General features: G+C 45.5%; 1 protein-coding gene across 1 annotated transcript in view; it reads left to right on the top strand.

Annotated features, from left to right (window-relative positions):
• Nucleotides 1–23,395, top strand: part of MYOM3 (myomesin 3) — a 69,299-nt gene that overhangs the window by 12,581 nt on the left and 33,323 nt on the right. The window contains exons 6-18 of the mRNA XM_032789549.2: nt 1,160–1,255; nt 1,980–2,068; nt 6,989–7,033; nt 7,800–7,940; nt 9,210–9,371; nt 14,800–14,941; nt 15,379–15,578; nt 16,283–16,336; nt 17,940–18,067; nt 18,973–19,156; nt 20,111–20,285; nt 21,584–21,705; nt 22,391–22,578. Of these exons, the coding sequence (XP_032645440.1) occupies nt 1,160–1,255; nt 1,980–2,068; nt 6,989–7,033; nt 7,800–7,940; nt 9,210–9,371; nt 14,800–14,941; nt 15,379–15,578; nt 16,283–16,336; nt 17,940–18,067; nt 18,973–19,156; nt 20,111–20,285; nt 21,584–21,705; nt 22,391–22,578 (1,726 nt within the window). The remainder of the gene's footprint in view (nt 1–1,159; nt 1,256–1,979; nt 2,069–6,988; nt 7,034–7,799; nt 7,941–9,209; nt 9,372–14,799; nt 14,942–15,378; nt 15,579–16,282; nt 16,337–17,939; nt 18,068–18,972; nt 19,157–20,110; nt 20,286–21,583; nt 21,706–22,390; nt 22,579–23,395) is intronic.

The following is a 23,395-nucleotide window of genomic DNA, read 5'->3' as shown; positions in this document are numbered from 1 at the left end:
AGAAGAATTGTACATTGGTGGAACTGACTCCGAAGCTGACATGCCTCAATTCCTCTAGCCCATTAAAAACTTCAGGGAGGTTTATGAATAGACTTTAAATTTGCTCTTCAAGACTGTTCCATATAAACTTTTTCAGGATTCACTCTTTGATTCACTCCCTCCAGAGTTATCTCAGCCGTCGGAGCTGCGTAGCCTATGTACCAATAAAGAACTTAGCTTTGGAGAGTGGCCATTGTGCTAAAGCTCCCGATCTCCAGCTTGTGCTCATGAATCTTGGTCACTGGCCAGCATCTTGGAGCGACAAGACTATTTTTCCAAAGCACTAGACAGGTGCAGAGACACTGGACTAACCATCAGGATACCGTACTTGCCTTGGGATTAAACTGCTCTGGCCCTAAAATTTGAGAAATATAAAGTGACTCTTTTCTGTTTACTGAGCTTTGCTTAGTTACAAACTCACAGGATGGAAAATATCATTGAGATCTCTTGGGATTGTCTGCAGAACTTACTGTTAACAACAGCCGAGCAGAAACAACAAGGAAGCCCAGAATAACATTTCACACACTGGTTCTCGCTCAGTTTGACAGTCAAATTGACTGTCCTCAAATGAAAATGCTTGAAATAGTCAAACATTAATTTCAAATGACTTTACTAGGGGGAAATCTGCTCCACTGTCAAAATTTCAGATAGGCTTTGGGGGCAGATTAACTTCACCCACTCCGGTTCTTTTGCACCTTTCCAGCACTGCAAAGGGAGCCAGATGTCCACATTAGTCAGACCCAAAAAAGCCAGCTCTTATACCTCCCTCCCTGCAACCCTCAGAGCAGGGGGGGTATATATGAGGTAGGAAGTGGCAGGCAGGAGGAGTGGTTGGAAAGCCATGCACTCAGGCAATCCCCAGCTGGCATATGGTCCCTGGGCAAGCCAGGTGGAACAAGGTAGAGCAGGCCCAAGACTGCTCTAACTTGTGCTGAGGCAGAGAACCAGGGAGTTGTGACCAGCTGTCCACTCCCTTGTTCTGCTATGCCCCATGGAAGAATCTGCCTCTACGTGTGGCTGGTGGTGTTACTTTGAAAATAAGCTGTTAAATATACCCATTAATTCTCGTCTAGACTAGAACATCCCTCTTCAACAGTGTGTCACTTTTATATTCAACTAGGTATAAAAATGGAGTCCGTATTGATCCCCGACTGGCTCCAGCAGGGAAATACAGGATCCAGAACAAGTTTGGCATGCTCACACTAGACATCAATAGGTAACGTACAGACCTTCTACTTAGCTCCTTCTTCATTGGCAGCAAGGCCTGGTCTGCTGAGATTCCCAGGCCAGTTCTGCAGAACAAAGAGGGCTGGAGGAGGACTGGAAATGCACCAGGAGTCTGATTCTCCACTGCCTTACTCTAGGAACGTACCTGGATCAAATCTCTGCCCATTGTGAGGTTGACCCAACACTTCTAATAGCTCACTGGGCTTTAAATATTATTTTATTTTGTCTGAACCTGCATAAATGGAGGTAGATGCAAAATCTCTATGATCTATTGCAGATTCTCATTACTCTACTTTGTTCCATACAGTAGATTAGGGATAACTCATCATTTGGCATTAAGTGTACTTAGGGCACTGTACAAATCTAGAGGGACTAACACCTTTCTACAGAAACAAAAAGCCTGCAAGATATAGGTGTAATATATATTAGGCCAGATCTTCAGTGGAATTAATGTGATGCATAGGCCCTTATGCTGAGAATCTCACCTTATGTGCTTAATTCCTTGTATATCAAAAGAAAAATATATTTGACTTCTAAGGGTCAATAATGCCCCACTCCTGCAGCCCCCAAAAAATCTTGGCAAAAAACAATCCTTCTCTTTTAATTCTGGGCTTAAGGATCAACCCATATTGACATGCACCACTCAGAGTTAACCCTCGACCGGGAGCATCAAAGACTGAAACTTAAAAGGAAAAACAAACCATTTCTTCCAGATGCTCCTTGGAAGACTCTGCTGAATACAGTGTCGAAGTTAAAAATCCATATGGTGAGGCCTATTCATTTGCTACGGTGTTTGTCCAGAGTAAGTTGAGAATTCCGTTTCCTTTTAAACATTTTTAATGGATTTTTCTATTTGTTTTCATTAAAAGAAATTACTGTATTAACCACGTACACATGAACAAGGAGTATGCAGTGGGTTGTCTAGCTAAGCCTTTGTGATGGGGGGAGCGGTAGGAGGGGAGAACAATTGGATTTAAAATATATATTTAAAAAGCATCAATCAATATGTTTTTCCATGGTAAACTGTCCATAAAGCAATTTCAGTTGTCATTATGAAGACAAATAGCCAACCCATCAGAAAGGTTGTTGGTAAATTAACCACAAATCTAAGAAAGAAAATCCATATCGGATTAACTTTTCCTATGCACAAAATTTTAGGCCCAGAGCCTCAAAGATATTTAGGTCTCCTTCCTTCCACTGAAATCATAATACCTTTGAGGCTCTGAGCATTAGCTCATAACCATTTGAATTTCCTCTAACCCATCCCTGCCTAGTCTAAGTCGTAACATGTACGAAGCAGAGTTGCTAGCAGCTTATTTCCATACACACTTTTTCTTTATTATTACACTCTACCTACAGATTGTTTTTCCTCGTGATTTTATTTTCTCTCTTATTCAAAGCAGGGAATGAGATCGCTTTGGTTAGAGGCATGGACCTTTGTCTAGCGTAGTTTCATGCAAATGGTTGGGGTCAGCTTGTGCGATCTAACAACAATAGCCCTTCCCTGAAAGAGCTCTTCCCCTAGTGTTTGCTGTTGTCAGGAGTTGAGTTAAAAACATTTTAACTAGAGTGTGTTCTGTCTTAACAAACAGAAATCAAAACGGCTGGGCTCAAATTACAATGAAACCCAGTATTTATAACCCAGGGATCTAACTTAGCCTAGGTCTGATTGTCATCATTCTTTCCCATTTTGCCTCTGCAGTAGCCTTCGGGTAGAAGCCTGGAGTTCCTGCCTGTTCTCAGTTAGGGTCCCATTCTCATCCCCTAGCCCTTTAGACTACTGCTGTCAGTCTGGGCCATAGGGACTTTTTGTTGGCCAGATCCAGCCTAAGGCCATTGCCACGCTTCTCCGGGTGCCCATGTTTAATTTGCTGAAATGCTGTTTTGTAGCAGCTTAGTGCAATACCCTGGAGACCACAACAGAGAATCAGTGCTTCCTACACCAGCAGTCGCTATGCAACTGGCTTTCCAGTCAGGCACTGGACTCAGGCCGAATCTCTCCCTCACACCCTTACTGTCAGAGCCTGTCACGCCCTTTCCCTCAGGGTCTGCCCAGATACACCTCAAAAATGGCTACTCTGCCTCAGTCCCTTGTGGCCCCTCTGGACTCAGCCAAAATCTTTCAGACCCTTTCTGGGCACGGCTCAGAACTGTCTTCCCTCTTTGCCCTGCAGTGGACTAACACTGCTGCAGCGAAGGTGTGCTGTGTCTGGACACTGACCCCTTCTGCAGTGATACTACCAGGCCCTGCAGTTCAAAGCGCAGCAGGTCTGGAGAGGATCTAGTTGTTTTTTCTGAATGTCAGTTTGAGAGCGCTGTGTTTCCCAGAAGATCTCTCTCCAGGCAGAGCTCCACAGAACACACAGTTCTCATTGCAGAGTGTAACCCAACAGGACAGCGTTCAGGGCTGTCCTCTTTGTATCTGTGGTGATCCCAAGATAAGCTGCATGGACCATTTTTATGAATTTCTTTATAGCAAGACAAAAATATATAGCAAGATTCTGCTCAAGCTAAAGCCAGACATATGGGGAAACAACTGGAAATAAAGTGCTGGTACTTACAAAGGGAAATTAGGCTAAACTCTAGGGAATATGCAATGGCATCTCATGGGGTCGTTGTTTAGACCTTGACATTTCTAATCTATATATAAAACAATCCTGTCATAAAAACCTGGACTGGAATAGACCTACAGAACTATAGACTGCTAAACATGCTCAGTGAGACTGACATGGGCAATAGAACAACTGAGATGGAACCGATACCATTCTCGAATAGGAAGTCAACTGACTGCTTCAAAGGTCTTATTGGTACGAGAGAGATGAGCTTCTGTGGCAATGTGAGATGCAAAAGCCTGCTTGGTCAATCACTCAGACAGCTGGATCTTTTAAAAGTATATGTGATTCATTTATTCTTACTGCTTCCAAAAATTCTCGGCTCCATCCTGGGCCATGTTATCACCATCCCTTTTCTTTACATGTTGTGCATTGATAAAATCTGGATCTCCTTTGTAGACTCAGCTTTCACAAGAGCAGAATGTGCCCAGAGAATGTTAAGGGTCATGTTTTGTTTATGCTATCTTTAAAATCCATTGTTAAATAGTGCCCTACGTGAGTCAGAATTCAGCACGCACGCACATACATACATGCACATACACACTCCAGTTGGGGACAGATATTCACTTATAATTAGAACTGGGCAAAATTTTATGCACAAAGCTTTTGGGGGGGGGGTGGCAAAAAAAGCAGATATGGCTACACCAAAATGTTTTGCAAATTTGTGTCAATTTCACCAAATTGATTTGGTGATAAACCTCACTAAAATAATCCAAACATTTCCATATTTTGGTGCAAAATTACTTTTTGTTTCACGATTTCCCTTACTTTTATTCAAACCATCAAAAACTTTTTTTAAAATGCTTGGAACCAAAATGAAACATTTTGTTCAACGTGAAATGAATTTTTTTTACTTTTCAATTTGCAGAAAATTTTGATAAATGTTGCTGATCCAAAACCATTTTTATTTTAATTACCAGCAAACTGAAAAAATTGTTATTCACCCAATTCTATTTATAATAACAATGGCAGCCCCTAGTTTGCATGGCTGACCAGCCTGGATAATTATTATCCTAAAGCAGGAAATATATAAAAAGCTCTAGGGTGTACAACTGTTCTATATTTTTGGGTTCTTATAGCAGGCTCATCCCTGTAGTAACTAAGCCCCTTCCATTAAGCAATGTGGCTACCAACTGTCACATGTTGTTTATTCTCTCATCCCCATCACTGACCATTTTTAAATCAGGATTGGATGTTTTTCTAAAAGATCTGTGCTAGGAATTATTTTGGAGGAGTTCTGTGGCCTGTGTTATACAGGAGGTCAGACTAGTTGATCACAATTGTCCCTTCTGGCCTTGGAATCTATGAATCTATTATAGAAAACCTCCTTGGATGAGACAGCTGTCCTAGCACCACTTAGTACCAGATCAAATTCTCCTTTATGAAGTCTCTGGTCAGAGCAGAACTCTGTGCTATTGGCATTTCCAAATATTGCTTCTTACATTTGCTGTTGGCAGGCCTGCGTTGTTCCTTTTCCCCTGACTCTGCCTGATGACATCCTGGTAACATGCCCCTTCCTTTTGCTATTTGTGTTTAACAGTCTGTAAACAAAATCCAGAGCAAAGCCATAAGGCTTGGCCTGGAAACTCTCCATGTCCCACTAAACAGGCCATTGGCAGTTGTTTTCTTGGCCCCTGCATTGTCTGACATGCCTTTGATGTCACAGGCAGTCCCAAGCCCAGACGGCTCTCTAGATTAATGGGGTGCCCTGTCTATCAACGATATTTTGGGGTCCTTTGTTATCCTTGATGAACCCAACATGTCTCTTTGATGATCTCCATGATTCCCCTCTCTACTCATTGCCACTCATTTACCATCTTCTTTATCAGATGGCTTCATTCATTTAGGGCCATCCTTTCTACCTGGCCAGCAGGTATGCTCTTAAAAGTAATGCTTTCCCTTCCCCACTCCTCATGCCATGCACAAAGCATGCCCCTTCATGATCCATTGTGGCCCAGGACAGATGGAAGCAACAAGTGAGAGGCTACTTCTGAATGTGGGATCTCCCCATAGCAGTGCAAAATTTTGTCTGCCTTCCCTTTCATCACAGCAACAGAAAATCACTTCAGAAAAGATATTTCCTGGTCTGAAATTCCTAATTTCCATCCATTTTAATTGCCATGTACTGGCTACTGAGAAAGAATGAATATGATCTGATGAAGTGAGTATTCACCCACGAAAGCTCATGCTCCAATACGTCTGTTAGTCTATAAGGTGCCACACGATTCTTTGCTGCTTTTACAGATCCAGACTAACACGGCTACCTCTCTGATACTTGACATCAATTCTTATGTGCATTTATTTAGGATGAGAGGTCTAAGAAACACCACTATTTGCATCTTGTTTTGGAATTCTTCGATTCCTTCAGCTGCGTGATTACGTTACATTAAGCTCAAAGCCACTAGACATTGTTCTGTGATCCCAGCAGTTTGCAAGGTTTGGCTAGGATCGTTGTTTTCATGGGAGAGACCTCCAAGAAACGCGTAGGTGCTGCAATAAGTGCTGCTGGTGATTCAGCATATGACACTTTTCCCTCTGAGCCAGTAGTGAGCCCATGTCTTGGAACGTTCTGTATCTCTGGACATGCTGTCCTTGGGATGATTCACAAACCAGAGGTCAAGGCCATATGTGGTCATTAAAGATCCCATATCGTTTTCTGCAATGGTAGGCAGCTTAAACTCGGTGTCCAGGCCATATTCCAGCTTCAATAACTAGTATGTTCTGCTGTCCTAAATCTCCCCAGCGCTTTCAACAGAATATTCTTCTTCTCTTCCATTCCTGTGTTGTTGAGTAGTGTTGTCATGTGGTGTTGAGTAGATGCCAGGCTCTGCCCCAGGGGTGGCTGCATTTCACTTATGGGTGAAGTGATCCTTATCAGTTTGTTAAGCTAGTAAAAGGCTCTGCATTGGAAACTCTTCCTGCTTGGAAGTCACCAACCAGGTGTGTTTTGAAGGCTAATATTTAATGTTCATAGTGGACCATACTTTGAAGAAGTGATACAATACATAAGAGTTAAGTATCATGGCATATTATTAAGAGGAAGATAAATATTGAAACACACATTTGTTAAATGTGTTTATTCCTCCCATCTTCTCCACCTTCTTTTACAGAATATTATGGGAAGGAGTCAGGATTCGATTCAGAAATATACAAAAGTGAGTAAATTATTGTTGTGGAGTTTTTATGGATGGGCTGAGGCCCCCTGGCACAAGGTCAGACAGGGTGTACCTCTTCCCAATAGCCTGAGGTTTACGAAAAGCACCACACACACCTTTAGCACTAGATGAATGACCATAATAATGACACTAACTGAGGAGGCTCCTGTTTCTATCATGACTAGGGCTGTGATTTTGTCATGGAAACTTTTAGTAAATTTCACAGCAGAGGTGTGGGGAAAAACCAATAAGACTCTGGTGTCCCTAGTCTCTGTTTGTCAGAAGTTGGGAATGGGCAACAAGGGATGGATCCCTTGATGATTACCTGTTCTGTTCATTCCCTGTGAAGCACCTGGCATTGGCTGCTGTCAGAAGACAGGATACTGGGCTAGATGGACCTTTGATTTGACTCAGTATGGCCATTCTTATGTTCTGAAAGCAGGATGGGGATTGCAGAACGAGCCAGCCCTGCACTCACCCCACAATGGCAGCTCCTGTTCCAGAGGGCTTGGGCCAGCTCCCCGCGCTGGGCTCTGCAACCGGCACATGGGGTCACAGCGCCACTCAGGATTGGTTCATCCACCTCTCAGGAGATGGATGGGCAGAAGGACCAAATCTAAGTGGCGCTGCGACCCTGGGCACTAGGTTACAACGTCACTCCGTTTGGGGCCCTTGACACAAATTCACGATTTCTGTGATCATCATAACCTCCGTGACAAAACTGTAGCCTTAATCATGGCTGCATGGTTTTGCTCTTGTTTCACAGGATTACTCACTGGCCAGGAGGCAGATTTTGCCTTTTCACTGAAGCCCCTATTCTCTAGAGAGAAGGAACCTTTCACCCTTTCCTGCTTCTTTTCTTCTGATCTACTTCAATACCAACGAGATATCTCCTGGTTCAGAGACGGTGTGTATTTGTATCCACATAGCTTTCTTTGACACGAGTGCTTTCCCCCATAAGCTCTGGTCTAGTGCTTGCAGAAGAGAACTAGATGCCAAGATTCCTGGGTTGTGTTCCCAGTTCTGGCACATCCCTTAACTTGGGCTTCCATTTCTTCATCCGTAAAACAAGGATAAGAATACATACCTGCTTCGTGGGGTGACATGAGCCTTAATTAATTCATGTTTATAAAGAGTTGTTAGGAACCTTGGTTCTACATAGTGGAAGTGCAAAGTGTTGCTATTATATTCCTATAAAGCCAGAGGAGACACTGGCGAATGAAGTAAAATGAAGCCCTCCCAGACAGCCAATAGGAGGGTAGGTTACAAACAGAGCTGCAAAATCAAGGACACAGGTCTTTGCCAGGATGCTAATTGCCTTTGTGCCTTTAAGCTGTGGGAGGCTGCACCTGTCCCAGGAGCAACACAGTAAGACTGCCTTTGTTTTACAAGTAGCCCTGCTAGAATCAGCTGTGCAAGCAGCAGACTGCACTGTGTTCTAAAGATGGGCCTGAGTCACAGAGTTCAGATCCATATCTCCCAAGGTTTGGGGATAGAAGCAAAATATACTGGCTTGGTGTACATTTGTGCACGGGTTCTAATCCTGGCTCCGCCACTGGTCTGCTGGGTGACCTTGGGCAAGTCATTTCCGTGCTCTGTGCCTCAGTTTCCCTAGCAGTAAAATGAGGGTACCGAGCTGGTTTGTATGATAGTGTGAGATCTGCTCATGAAAAGCAGTAGGTACTGTTACTATGTGTCATGGCTTCTTCTGGCCCTCAGGACAAATGCCTGCTGTTTACTGAGAGTGAACAGAGTTACTCCTCTGGCTCAGGGTCCTCCACATTGAGTAGAAGTGAGTCCCAAACCTCCTGCATTGGTGTACAGCAAGAGCAAAGGATAACAAATAGAAGGATGTGGTCAGAGTGTGACTCTGTCTCAGAAGGCAGGGGGTTGAGCTTGTTCCTCATGTGGCTAATGAGCTTAGCCTGTAATACCTCAGATCTGCTCGTAGGCAGAAGTAACTTGGGCCCAGCAACTCAAAGATATTCATGCACCTAAATCCCATTGAAATGAAATCTCTTTGAGGATCTGGGCCTTGCTAGCTGTGCAGCAATGTTGTGTTAGTGTAGGCCCAGGGTCCTCTGCTCAGCATTTTACACCATGTGCAAGTGCTGCACACTCCTTTGAGCACGGTATAGTTCCGATGCAGTTCCGCTGAGTTTTCATTTCCCTGCAGGCGAGTTTCTGAAGGATTCCGATCGCCAGCAAATAAAGTGTCTGGATCGTGAGGCTTCTTTGACAGTGTTGGGTGCTTACAAAGAAGATGAGGGATTCTATACTGTCCGTGTCCCTACGCTGGACGGGTACAATGAGCAAAGTGCCTACGTGTTTGTTAGAGGTACCTACAGGTTTCTGTCCTTTCAAAGCAAAAGCCCTTTTCTGATCCACAGGGTGGGAAAATTCACACCCTCATTCACAATGAAAGGCCTTCCCACACTGCCCCCATCTTGAACCCAGGGGTGACATTTTCAAAAGTGCCTGCGTCCCGTTTGCAATAGTGACTTAGGCACTTGGGATTTTAGGCCCAAATCCAGGGCCACCCAGAGGATTATGGGGGCCTGGGGCAAAGTGGGGGAGCTTCGGCGCTTATACTCACCCGGCGGCGGTCCAGGTCTTTGGCGGCATTTCGGCAGCAGGGGGCCCTTCAGTCACTCCATGTCTTTGGCAGCACTGAAGGCCCCCCCACCGCCAAAATGCTGCCAAAGACCCGGACCGTCACCCGGTCAGGGTTCGCGGGGCATTTTTGTGGCGGGGGGCCCTTCAGTCGCTCTGCGTCTTTGGCAGCACTGCAGGGCCCCCCGCCATTGAAATGCCGCCGAAGACCCTGAGCGACTGAAGGGCCCCCGCCATGAAAATGCAGCCGAAGACCCGGATCGCCGCCAGGCCCGGGCCAGGGCTCGCAGGGCCCCTGCAGGGCCCGGGGCCTGAAGCAAATTGCCCCACTTGCCTCCTGCTCTGGGCAGCCCTACCCAAATCCTGTTGATTTCCCATTGTGTTTCCTCTGTAGTAATCTGCATTGAACTGAGCATAAAATGGCTGCCTGCCCCTGTGGACAGCAGATTGCTTAGTGCAGAAAATGGAAAACAAAGGCCTATCTGTTCACCACACACAACACCCTTCCCCCTGTAATTATCTGATGTGGCCTAGGCAGTATTGGAGGTAGAGAATAGATTTCATTTGCTTTTGGAGGGGCAAATCCTGCTCCCTTCTCCACAGCAATGTGGGGTACAAGAAACACTGTAACCACAGTAGTATAGGACTTGGGGAACTGCTGCAGGGGGTCTGCATACCATGGAGCTCAGCTCTGCAGCTCCCCTGTGCAGTGGGATTTGGGAGCAGGGTTGGGGTGGATAAGGGGAAAGCAGAGATGGCACCAATGCTATGTAAACGCTCTTGCCAGTGATCCCCACAAGGGATGCAGAAGCAGCATGACGTAGCTACATTACCCCATTGGGCAGAGAATTCCTTCTCCCCTCTGTGCCACACGTCTCAGATTTGATGTGGGGAATCCAGTTTAGCCCTTACTGGCCAAACAGAGACTTGACGGTGGGCTTTCAGTAACAAGATTTAATGAACAGCCATTTACTCAGGTTTACAAGACAAGGTCAGGGTTGCTGGACAGTGTCCAGTTCTAACTGCAGAACCTGTTTCCTCTATCAGCATGAGAAATGTTTTTCACTCTGATCAGATGCTGGATTTTTATATAAAAAAAAAAAATTCCCCTCTCACCCCTATGGGTGGTATGTGTCTTCCTCAACCTCGGGTCCTCTACCAGAGGCCTGAGAGTTTGAGGGTTCTGCGCAGTATCTTAGCTGTTCCTAGCACTGCACTCTTCTGGACAGAGAGCTCTGATGTTGTTCCTGGGATCTGTTGGAGCACTCACCCAGCTTAGGAGTCACAGCCCGAGGGCTCCTACCACCACTGGGACCACTTTGGCCTTCACTTTCCACATCCTTTCTAGTTCCTCTTTCAGGCCCTGGTACTTCTCCAGCTTCTCATATTCCTTCTTCTTGATGTTGCTGTCATTGGCACTGCTATATCTATCACCACCGCTGTCTTCTGCTCCTTGTCTATTACCACGATGTCTGGTTGATTGGCCAGTACCTGCCTGTCCGTCTGGATCTGGAAGTCCCACAGAATCTTAGCCCTGCTATTCTCCACAACCTTCTGCGGAATCTCCCATCTGGTCTTGGAGGGTCTAGCCCATACGCTGTGCAGATGTTCCTGTACACAATGCCAGCCACTTGTGTTGTGCCGTTCAGTGTATGCTGTTCCTGCCTGCATCTTACATCCTGCCACTATGTGTTGGACTGTCTCTGAGGCTCTCTGCACAGTCTGCACCTTGGGTCCTCTCTAGTGTGGTAGACCCCTGCTTCAATGGATCTGGTGCTCAGTGCCTGTTCCTGTGCTGCTATGATCAGTGCCTCAGTGCTGTCTTTTAGTCCAGCCCTTTCCAGCCACTGGTAGGATTTCCCAATGTAGCCACCTCAGCTATCTGTCGATGGTACATCCCATGAAGGGTCTTGTCTTGCCATGGCACTTCTCTGCTGGTCTTCCTCCCATGTCTGCTGCTGCCTCAGGCATTCTCTCAGCAGCTCATCTTTGGGGCCATCTTACTGATATACTCCTGGATGTTCCGGGTTTCATCCAGGATAGTGGCCTGACGCTCACCAAGCCCCGCCCGCCTTCTTTCCGGCTGGTATACAGTCTCTGGGTGTTGGACTTGGGTGGAAACCTCCGTGCATTGTGAGGAGCTTCCGGGTTTCACTCGGCAGCCTCCATGTCCTCCTTTGGCCAGCTCACTATACCGGCAGGGTACTCTATGACCGGCAGGGCGGTATTCGTTGATGGCGTGGATCTTGTTCTTCCCACTGAGCTGGCTCTTCAGGACCTGTCTATCCCTTTGGTGATACTTGGATGTTGCTGTCTTCCTTGCTTCCTCATCGTGGTTTCCATGTGACTGCGGGATGCCAAGGTACTTGTAGCTGGTCTGTATGTCTGCTATGTGGCCCGCTGGTAGTTCCACCCCATCAGTCTTGACTACCTTCCCTCTCTTCACTACCATCCGGCCACACTTCTCCAGTCCAATGAATCCCGATATCCTCACTGTAGGTCCCGCGTCAGGTGGATTATGCGAGTCGATGTCTCGTTCATTCTTAGCATACAGCTTGATGTCATCCATGTAGAGGAGGTGGCTGATGGTAGTTCCATCCTGACCTGTACCCGTATCCAGTCCTGTGATTATCTGGCTGAGGGGTTTAAGCCTATGCAGAACAGCAGCGGGGACAGTGCATCACCTTGGTATATGCCGCACTTGATGGCCACTTTGGCAAGTTGCCTTGAGTTGACTTCTAGTGTTGTCTTCCATAGTCCCATTGAGTTCTTTGAGGAAGGTCCTTAGTGTCCTCTTGACTTTGTATAGCGCCAGACATTCACAGATCCACATGTGCGGCATTGAGTCATAGGCTTTCCTATAGTCAATCCCGGCTGTGCTCAGATTGGTCTGTCTAGACCTTGAGTCTTGGGCGACTGCTCTTCTATGAGCAACTGGTGTTTTGAGCCTCTGGTGTTGTTCCCAATGCCCTTCTGAGCTGTGCTCATGTACTGGCCATGTGGTCCTGTAGCTTGGCAGCTATGATGCCTGATAAGACTTTCCATGTGTGGGGAGGCAGGTTATTGGCCGGTAGTTGGCCGGTTCTGTCCCCTTGCAGGGGTCTTTCATGATCAGCACTGTCCTTCCTTGTGTTACCCAGTTTGGGTGGGAGCCTGCTGCTAGCAGCTGGTTCATCTGTGCTGCTAGGCGTTCATGCACTGCTGTTAATTTCTTTAGCCAGTAGTGTGGATCATGTCTGGTCCAGGTGCTGTCCAGCTCTTCATGTTTTTGACCCGCTGCTGGATGTCTTCCACTGTGATGGTGACTGGTTTCTGTTCTGGGAGATTGCTGTGCTCTTTCTCAGGTCCTGCAGCCACTTTGCACTGGTGTTATGAGTCTTCTCTTTCTCCCATATGTTCTTCCAGTACTGTTCAGTTTCTGCTGCTGGTGGCTCTGCTGTTATTGTGTTGTGCACTGCAGTTGGGAGTACACCTTGGATGGTTCTTTGAGAACAGGGCATTTACTTTTTTTGGCCTCTGCTTCTCTAGTGTATCTCCTTAGCCGGTAGCCAGTGCTGTGAGCCTTTGTTTAGCAGTCTCTAGGGCTTCAGATGGAGTCAGGCCCCTTGTATTTTTTCAGTAGCCAAGTCTATCCTTAATCTCTACACCCTTCTGTAGTTCACCAGCTGACTAACTTCTCTCCGAGTCGCCTTGATCTTATCCTCCAACCTCATTTTCCAGGGTGGTACATACTGTTGTTTCTTCTTGATCGGTAGCCAAGCTCCCAGGTTACAGAGGCTGTAGCGTATACCAGTTCATTGGTTGAGTTATGGTGGTAGTAGGGATTGTGATGAGGCTCTATTGGCATCTTCTAACATACTATCTGATGGTACTTCTCCACTGAGCCTGGTAATCGGTCTCGAGGATTGACTGTATCAGTTTTTCCATGATCTTAATGCCTCATATCAGCTGCTGTGCTCTGCAAATGGAGGGGTTTGGACAGTAAGTTCAGCTTTCAGGTTGGGCCGCACATCCACTTGTTCTTCCAAGTCTTCTTGAGTCGGATGTAATGGGAGTTGGTCTATCTCAAGCTGTGAGATCAGCTTCCTCTTTACTATGTTGAAGCGTTGGGTAACTTAGCTGTTTTCTCAGTAAGTGTGATGTAGGTGTGGATGCAGCGACTGGATAGTGTAGTGGTTAAGAAGCACCGCCCTTTGATACGGGAAGACCGCCCTTGATATGAGAGACCAGAGGTTCAAATCCCGGTTGGTACCCAACTTTTCCAGTAGGGGTCCTTGGGCAAAGACCCCCTAACGCTTCAGCTGGCCTACCTCAAATATGAGAGTGACACGAACTAGGAGAAGTCATGCCGCTCGGACGTCGCCGGATTAACAAGGTCCACGCAATGTTGAGGAAACCAGGACAATCTGACGATAAGTGGGCTACTGGAACAAACCATTCATGGACGAGACAAGAGAACCTGGAATTGATGGAATGCTACTACAACAGTAGACCTAATGAGAGGGGATGTATGAGGGGACTGTGGATATATATATATATACTGAGTAGGTCAGTTCTTGTTCTCAAAATCTTTTTAAAAACTGACCTTGTTATTAATCTGAAAAGAAATTACTCTTAATATGAATGATTCAGAATTGAATTTGCTAATATTTTCCACTCCTTGTACATTTATTAGGGTCACGGTATAATATAGGAAGCTCCTCCATTGTTGTATTCTGGAGTTGTGTCTTCTTTTTAGAGTTCAATACATTTATCTACAGTTTTACAATGTGGATTTTTTCCTGACCATGCAGATCAGACTGTTTGTTTTCCCTACACACCCAAAGACAACAGTGAAACAAGAAAGAATATAGATTAGATTGTAAACTCTTTGGGGCAAGGACCATCTTTTTGTTCTGCATTTGTACAGCACCTAGCACCATGGGGGCCCTACGCATACTACAACACAAATGAATAAGAAGAGGAAAGAACAGGATGACTATCCTCCATGAGAGAGAGTGCAGAGTGTGGGTATCTCCTCTGTTGCAGTCTGCAGCAAGCTGAACACAAAATGGCAGCCTCTCTCTGTAGACAATAGAGTGTTTGGAGACTAAAAGATTCAGAACACTGGCAGGAAAAAACAGCTTAACAGACATTGCTCTATATTCCTTTAGATGCTGCGGCAGCAACAGCTGGTGCACCTGGATCCCCCCTCAATGTGAAATGCCACGATATAAATAAAGATTGCCTGCTCCTTTCCTGGGTAGCACCCAGCGATAGTGGAGGAAGTCCAATCTTCGGTTATTTTATTGAAAGGTCTGTATGATTATGTTATTGTAGTAAAGTGGTCATGATAGGGTTACCAGGGATACCCATAGTATTATGGGATGGTACTATGCTCCACTCAATTCCTGTTTAATCAATGGGAGTTTTCTCTCCCCACCCCAATTTTGTTGTGATGCAATTAAATAAAGCAGCAAGTTCCCAGCCTGCAGTCCTGTGAGTTAGGGTGACCAGATGTCCTGATTTTATAGGGACAGTCCCAATTTTGGGGTCTTTTTCTTATATAGGCTCCTATTACCCCCCACCCCCTGTCCTGATTTTTCACAATTGCTGTCTGGTCACCCTACTGTGAGTAGACATATGTTTTTTTGCACTGAGTGGTCCCTTTACCAAAGTTATAACCTGAAAAAGGCCCGCTGCCACACTGAGGGAACACCATGGAGGTACTACATGATCTTGCTTTGTTGCAGGTGTGAGGTGGGCACAGACGAGTGGGTGCCATGTAATGAAATGCCTGTGAAGACCTGCAGGTGCCCTGTTTTGTGTCTCACGGAGGGAAAGACATACCAGTTCCGTGTAAAGGCCGTCAACCACTCAGGCATCAGTAACCCTTCCAAGGCCAGCGACCCAGTCACAATGAAAGACCCCAGTGAGGAAAAAAGAGTGATGAGTATGTATCAGAAACAGGATATTATTCCCTATGTGCTCTGTGAGGCTGCGGAAGTAACTTGGGACGACTTATCCAAAGTGTCCTATTCTCACAAACCACTGCAGCTCCTCTGCTGCAAACATGCCTCCACCCTGCTGGAATCACCAGCTGAAGTCATTGGTCTGGACTGAAAAAGCTGGAGACAGACTGACCTAAAACACCATTGTCAATTTGTGAACAGCACTGGGTAGGCAAAGATTGTGAGTAGATCCTCAGCAGATATAAATCATCAGAGCTCCAGGGAAGCCAATGAAACCAGGATGATTGACACCACCTGAGTGTCTGTCCCTATCATTCCATGTGTTACTCTCTTACCCAAACAGTGCTCAGTCTCTGCTCACACATCCCTGACTGTCTGGAATGCTTACAATAGGAAGACAAAAGTGGCAACGGGCAAACTGAATCTGGGCCTAAAACGTGTCTAACTCAAAATGATTGGTTTTGTATTTTTAATGTCAAGGAAGTTCCTATAATTTTTTTAATTAGTTTTCAGTTTGTCACACTTCTCTTGGTACAAACTGGTAGAGAAGGGGAGAAGGCCAAACCACCCCAGCGTACGGGCTTTGTGTGCATATAGGGAAACCCAGGATTCTTGTCTCTGTCTTTCTACTAAACTTGTGGCTTTTTCTCCTGGTGAATAATATTGATCTTTTTAAAATCACTAGCCATCCCTTACGATGACGGAAAGAAGATTATAATTTCCAAAGATGAACTGGAAGGTAATTTCAAACTGAAACTTAACCCTCCTTTTATAAATAATGCTTATAATACAAGGATGCCAAAATAATACTTCAGAAGACTCTGGAAGGAAATATGCACAGGAAAATGTTTTCTTATACTGTAAGCAAACAGAAGCATTCCAAAATACAAGGCCACTTTATAATGGAGCTGTTAGGTACTGTTAGACTTGTGACTGTGTCAAGCCTAGAGACTTCAGTCTTAAGGAGTAGTGTAGAGCTTTTATTAAAAGCAAAGGATTATGGGGTAAAATTTTCAGAAGTGCCCAAGTCTCATTTTTAAAAGTGACTAAGGCCCAGATTTTGACAGGTATTTAGGCATTGTTCTGCCCTGTGTTGCAATGTCACTGAGGCCTGGTCTACACGGTGGCGGGGGTGGAGGAGGAATCGATCTAAGTTACGCAACTAAGTTGACGTACTTAGGTCGACTTACCATGGTGTTTTCACTGTGGTAAGTTGACTGCTACCGCTCCCCCATTGATTCTGCCTGTGCTTCTCGCCGAGCTGAGTACAGGAGTTGATGGGAGAGCACTCGGGGATCGATTTATTATGTCTAGACTATACATGATAAATGGATCCCCGCTGGATCAATCGTTGCCCGCCGATCTGGCCAGTAATGAAGACATACCCTCTGTGTTAACCATGGTGTTTTTTTAAATCCCAGATGCTTTTGTAAATTCCACTAGGCACCAAAATACCTTTAAAAATCTGGCTGTAAGTCTCATTTTCAAAAGTGACTTAGGGACTTAGGAACCTAAGCCTCATTGAAAATCAATTGGTGCCTAACTCACTTTTGAAAATGGTATGTAGGGACTTTTGCAAATTTTACTTGTGGAGACAAATTTTTCCTCATTTAGTGCAACCCCATTGTGAGGTTGCTAAGGCTTAGAAATCGGCCCAGACACAGCCATCTGGAACTCTGTGTTACCAGCTGAACTCCTGAGAGGGAGCTGTATCTGGAGCTTGAGGAACGTGGCCATAGGATTAAGAAAGACAACAAGGTTCTAGTAATGTGCACTGCAAAAGTCTCTAGTGTTTTGAAACTGGGTGTAATGGAAAGAGGAACTGGCAAAGTAATGTGCTCAGCTCAGTGGTTTGAGCATTGGCCTGCTAAACCCAGGGTTGTGAGTTTAATCCTTGAGGGGGCCATTTAGGGAACTGGGGTAAAAATCTGTCTGGGGGTTGGTCCTGCTTTGAGCAGGGGGTTGGACTAGATGACCTCCTGAGGTCCCTTCCATCCTTGATACTCTATAATTCTAAGGTGGACACTGCAGGCCAGATCCTGGGCCCTTTGTACCTCCAGAGCAAGTGAGAGTATGATGACAACTATGTCCCTTTATTTAAACAAGAAGATGAGAGCAAAGAATTAAATAATTTATCATTAAAAATTATCAGAACATTGACAACCAAATGAATAGGAGGAAGTTTTCCCTCTCTACCCCAATGCATGCAAAGGGTTAAAGGCCTCTCCTCTACACCAGAGGACTTTACCTGATACTGAAAAAGTATAACATCCTTGTTTAATAGAAGACTCCTTTCTTGATATATTATCACTGAACTGGTATCAAATTCTGGCTTCCCACAGGCAAGATTAAAATTCCTCTGCCACCCACTAATGTTCACGCAAGTGAGATCAAAGAAGATTACGTGGTCCTCTCCTGGAATGAACCAGATCCCAGAGGCAAGGAGCCACTGAGTTATTATGTGGAAAAGGTAAGGAAATAATCTACGGAAGGGTGAATATTACCACTCTGGAGACTGGCAGTGGAACACATCCCCTTTCACCTCTAGGTTACCGCTCAGAGTCCAGCACAGGTCAGTAGTGACAGAATGCTGTTTTGATGGCTTGTCAGTGGCGGGCTGTGTACAATGAGTGGGTGAGTCTCAATTCCTTGAAGACAGGCTTTCCACATCACAAAGGCACTAGCACAACTGGTGCCCTTGAGGGTACCCTCAGCAGAGAGGCAATGAGGTATGGATGCTGAGCTACGCTCTCTCTCCGAAGCATGGCCAGTCCAGATCTGGAACAAGACACATGGAGAGGGCAGTGTGTGGGGAAACTGCCAGTGTGATCCACATTATGTGAATAACTGGAGGCCTACTGCCTCCAAAATGGCCCTGTCAGCCTTTCACTAGTACTAAATTTACAAGAGCATAAATCCAGATCCTGTTGCCTGGCCCATGATGATGAGCTGATGTGCAGGTGGGGAGGAAGGAATCTTCCTTCCATAGGCCACAGGTGGAAGGCTACGCCATCTATATGGATGGAGTAATCTCCACTTGGCCTTACCCAGCCATCAGCAGTAGAGAGGATGGGAGGAACTGCACAGTACCAAACAGTCTGGGTTCTCCTCCGTCCCTTCCCTGCTCCTTTCATATCTTACCCCCACATGTCCATTCCCCACCTGCACCGTAGCACTTCACCATCTCTGCTGCAAAGGGGTCCTTTGTGGCTGATGAGGAAGGGGCTAGATTGGTCCCCAAGAAATATTTAGTTCAGGTAAAAAAGATCTTTATTTCTCAAATACAGTACACAGATACGCTGTAGGGCCAGGGAGTAACCACTCCAGACAGTTTTCATCTCTCTGGATTGTAAATTACCATCTTTTCCTTTCCAGTCCATTGCAGGCAGCAACAGTTGGCAAAATGTCAATCTGGAAACGGCGGTGAATTCCCCAAGATTTGCACTCTTTGATCTTGTGAAAGGAAAATCATACTGTTTCCGAGTGCGATCTGCTAACAAATACGGAGTAAGCGAGCCGTCCTTGCCCAGTGAGCCCATTACTGCTGGAACAACATTAGGTAACAATATAAAACAAATGACACTAATAACATGGAAAAGGTGATACATCATAACACTAGCATTGGCTTATTTTCTCTTTCCTTTGTGCATTGCGGTACACCATTACAGCTCTCACTTGGACTTCAGGAAGTCTCTCAAAGCCTTGAATCCACCCTTAATTACATTGCAGTTGCTCAGCACACAGTGTAAATCTAACCAACCAATGAGGCTGGAATTAAAGTTATTAAAAAGAGGAAACCGATCAAGTCCCTATATTCCATTCCAAGCATACTTCTGGGACTCGCTGAAATGCCTCCTGTGTCGTGCATGCTCTAAGACATATGTAGCACATAGCAGAACAAGAAGGAAGGCCACAGCCTCATTCTGCAATGATGGATGATGGAGTCAGTCTCTGGGGACTCCAAGATGAGCAGCAGCAGGACACAGGATGTTTGGTTGGGTGGGGACAATTGTGTAATATTTGGGCTGTGATGTTTAGAATACAAGGCAGCAAAGACTCATACCCATGTTTCCCATGCGTAATGCTAAAGTTAGGCCACTAGGCCTCGTGCTGGCCTTTTTAATTCTCTCGTTTAAAGGTGGCCTGAAGTTCATTGACGGTATTCTGTGCCTCTGGCTGCTCCATCCAGTGTGACCTTTGTATTTCGTTCCCAAAACAGCATGTGGAGTTGGGAATTGGGGCCTGATTCTCCTCTGATTTAGGTAGGTGTAAACCCCAGGAGTAACTCCAGTGATATCAATGGAGTTACACTGGTGTGAGAGAAGAATGAGGCCTTAAAAATCCAGAGACAGACAGACAGACAAACCCACAGGCTGCAAGCAGGAGTGTGCTCTGCTTTGGGAAATGATGCCCTGGCCATAGGGGTATCAAACATCCCAAGTCACCCCTGGAACTGAGTTACAATTTGTAAATAGAATAAACTCATTTTGTTCCATTTTTTCTCCTTTTTCAGCTCCCCTCCCACCTCCCTCTCAAGTTCTAGCTTTCAGAGACAGCAAGACGTCTGTTGTTGTGCATTGGGATAAGCTGAAGGAGGGTCAGGAGCCCCTCGGCTATTACATATATTGTCGGGAGGTTGGGACAGATGAATGGCAGACTGTCAACAATAAACCCGTGACATGTAACAAGTGAGTTCAGCAATTCACCTCCATTCAGCAAATATGGTGCATTCACTTGGATTTCTGTGTTTATGGTATGAATGGGGTGCAGATAAAAAAAGAATTTCCCTACACATATGCGCACATGTAGCACACATCTGAAACCTTTGCTTGTTTTTAGAACCGAACCACTGTTCAGGTTCTGGAATGTCCAGATTTAATTTAACATCTGAGGCAAGTTAATGTGTGGGGCAGCAAAGTAGCACAGGTTTCCATGTGTTGTCAGAGCACAGTCATCACTGGGGAGGTAAATCTCGCAGTGTCTGTGGAACGACAGACCATTTGTATTTGCTCTATGGTAGAACAATGTGTCATCTTTCAAGAATGGCGAGTAAGGGAATCCCTCTTGTTATAGGGCCTGATGTAAATGAAATTACTAAATCCCTATAATAATACCAACACTTATATAGCACTTTACCAAGAAGGGCAGTATCATTATCCCCATTTTACAGATGGGGAAATTGAGGAACAGGGAAGGGAAAGTGACGTGCACAAGGTCACCAGCAGTCCAGTGGAAAAGTCAGGTCTCCTGAGTCCCAGTCCAGGGGTCTATCCACTAGGCAACACTGCCTCAGAAAGTGCAATTTTGGACAGTGGGCAGGTATGGTCTGAAATAAATGCTTCTCAGGGAATGCATTTTAGGGGATGCTCAGCACATGCTCAGTCACCCCATGAATAAAATGCACTGGTGCTCAAAAAGGGCAGGTGGCATCAGAGCATAGATACCTGTTAGGCTGAAATTCAATGGGGGCGGATTCTCATTTACACAAAGGTCGCTTCACAGCAGTCTAGCAGCATAAAGAGATGTCAAAGTGAGTGTAAACTTTAAGTGCCCTTTCCATAGGCAGAGTAGTGTAAAGGGACCTTAGTGTGAATGAGACTCTGATCCAATAAGAAGAGCGAGGAGATAGCCATTAAACACCCTCTCTTTCCGAGTTTGCCCTGGTGCAGAAGGCCTTCACTAAAGTGTCTTTTATTGGGTCCACATGTTGAGAGGTACTGAATGCCCACAACTCCCATTGATTTCATTGGGAATAGTAGTGCCTGGAATCAGCTGAGTAACTCTCAAGATCTGACCCCTATTTACTGATTGTTCAATAGGTATCACTTGTGTGAGTCAATGCACTTTAAGCTATAGGGGTAAATAACCATGTGACACAGAAATAAATAACACACTGATAAAATTATTGAAATGCCATTTTTTTTCCAAAGGGCTCTTTGCCTTACTTTGAACAGCTATGTGCAAGCAAATTAATGATCTCTCATAGGTTTACTGTTCCAGGGCTCCAGCCTGGGAAGGAGTATGTATTTTGTGTGAAATCTGTCAGTGAAGCAGGAGTGGGTGACAGCTCACCAGAATCTGACCCTATCATTGTGAGGCCGGCTATCTGTAAGTATTGCATTGCACACACACACGCACACAAAACTAGTTCTCTCATCAGAGTATCTTTTATGCACAGTTGGGTCTAGCCACTTGTAAATGATCCCACCCTTAGGCAGCTAGAGGTAGAGGGGGCTTTATTCTCTCCTGCCTTGCAGCTTGTCTTATCATTTGCACTTGTGCAAAGTGGCGGTAGAACGTTATCACTCTGATTTGTTAGTGTTTCACATTGCATTGCATGCATTTGGCACAGGTAAGGGACCACACAAAATGCAAGAGAGCAGAGAATCTGGTTCAGTATCTTCCACTTCTCTGGTGCAGACGTCATTAGTAGCCTCCCAGCAGTCACGTCTTGCGCCTTCATCGTTCTCCATTATCTCACACTGCTGCCTTCACCCCACCCTCTCTTTAATCTGCCCTGCACCAGTTAAAACTATAAAGCTCTGAAACACCCAGGAGTTTTCCCACAATTTAAATGGAAATCAGGCCCATTTGAAGGCCCCTTTACATTGCTAGAGTAGTGTAAAGGGGCCTTAGTGCAAATGAAAATCAAGCCTGGTATGCACATGCATGGCACAGATAAGTCACTCTAACTGATTCAACATTAACAGCTCTTTTCTGGATCACCAGCAGGATCCCTAATCTACGTCATACAATATCTATTTTCCTTTCTCTCTCTTTGTCATCACCTTAGCTCGTCCATCAGCCCCACGTGATTTTGCCCTGCTGAGCTGTGGGAAGAACGACATGACTATTGGGTGGAAAGCCCCAAAGCACAAAGGAGGAGGAAAGATTCTGGGCTACTTCCTGGATCAGCATGATGCTGTTGAGCTAGGCTGGCATGAAGTCAACATCAGACCTATTGCTCAACGAGTTTACAAGGTATTGATTTCATAATGCAATACTGCATTTCTGTGTGAGGCAGAGGAAGTGGTGGCTATATGAAGAGGTGAGCCATTTTCCTCCTCCAGCCTTGACCCTTCTGTATCCCAGACCCTCTCCCCATCTTGCTCTTTCCCTGTTCTTCATCCCACACCTTTGAGTGTCCCCAGTAAGTCTGACAACTTCTCTGCTGGACGTTGAGGATGCAATTCAGTTCAAGTTTGTTCCACATTGTGATGCCCAGTGCATTCTCGGGCTGTTTGGAGAGTTCTGAGTAATAAAAAGTTGCTGCTATTTCTAATTCATCATAATTCAGCATCAAACATGTCCCTTAATAATTATTCTACAGGGTTACTAAGAGCCTGTGAGGTTTCATTCCAGCTCAACAGAAAGAGCAATCAAGCCCTTTATGGCATGGGGTGTGAGGGCTACCACTCGAGGACCTAGGCCACACAGTAGGTCAGAGCTCAGCTGTGTGGACTGAAGAGCTTCCCTGTTTGTGAGATGTAGGATATCTGTTGCAGGCTGCGTGTGTTAGAGCAGAAAGCCAGGAGAAGCAGTTGTAAGTGTGACTTGAAGCGGAAGTAGAGGGACATGGCTCCTTGGGCACCGAGCTGGCAGGAGTGGCAGACCTAGGGATTCTGAGCAAAGAAATGGCCTGCTGTGGTTTGTTCCTACTTTGTTCAGGGAAACAAGACGTAAATACTAGATTACACCAAGACTATACCTGACTCGCATCACTCATTCCTCCTCCTAACAGAAACAGAAACAACCCTGCAAGACCCCAAATTTTGGCTAACCACTCAGGCCAAAGGGG

The sequence above is a fragment of the Chelonoidis abingdonii genome, chromosome 25 (genome assembly GCF_003597395.2).
Source record: "Chelonoidis abingdonii isolate Lonesome George chromosome 25, CheloAbing_2.0, whole genome shotgun sequence".
In the NCBI taxonomy this organism is placed as follows: domain Eukaryota; kingdom Metazoa; phylum Chordata; order Testudines; family Testudinidae; genus Chelonoidis; species Chelonoidis abingdonii.
The sequence above is the reverse complement of the archived record's forward strand: the minus strand, read 5'-3'. Positions and strand labels throughout refer to the sequence as shown.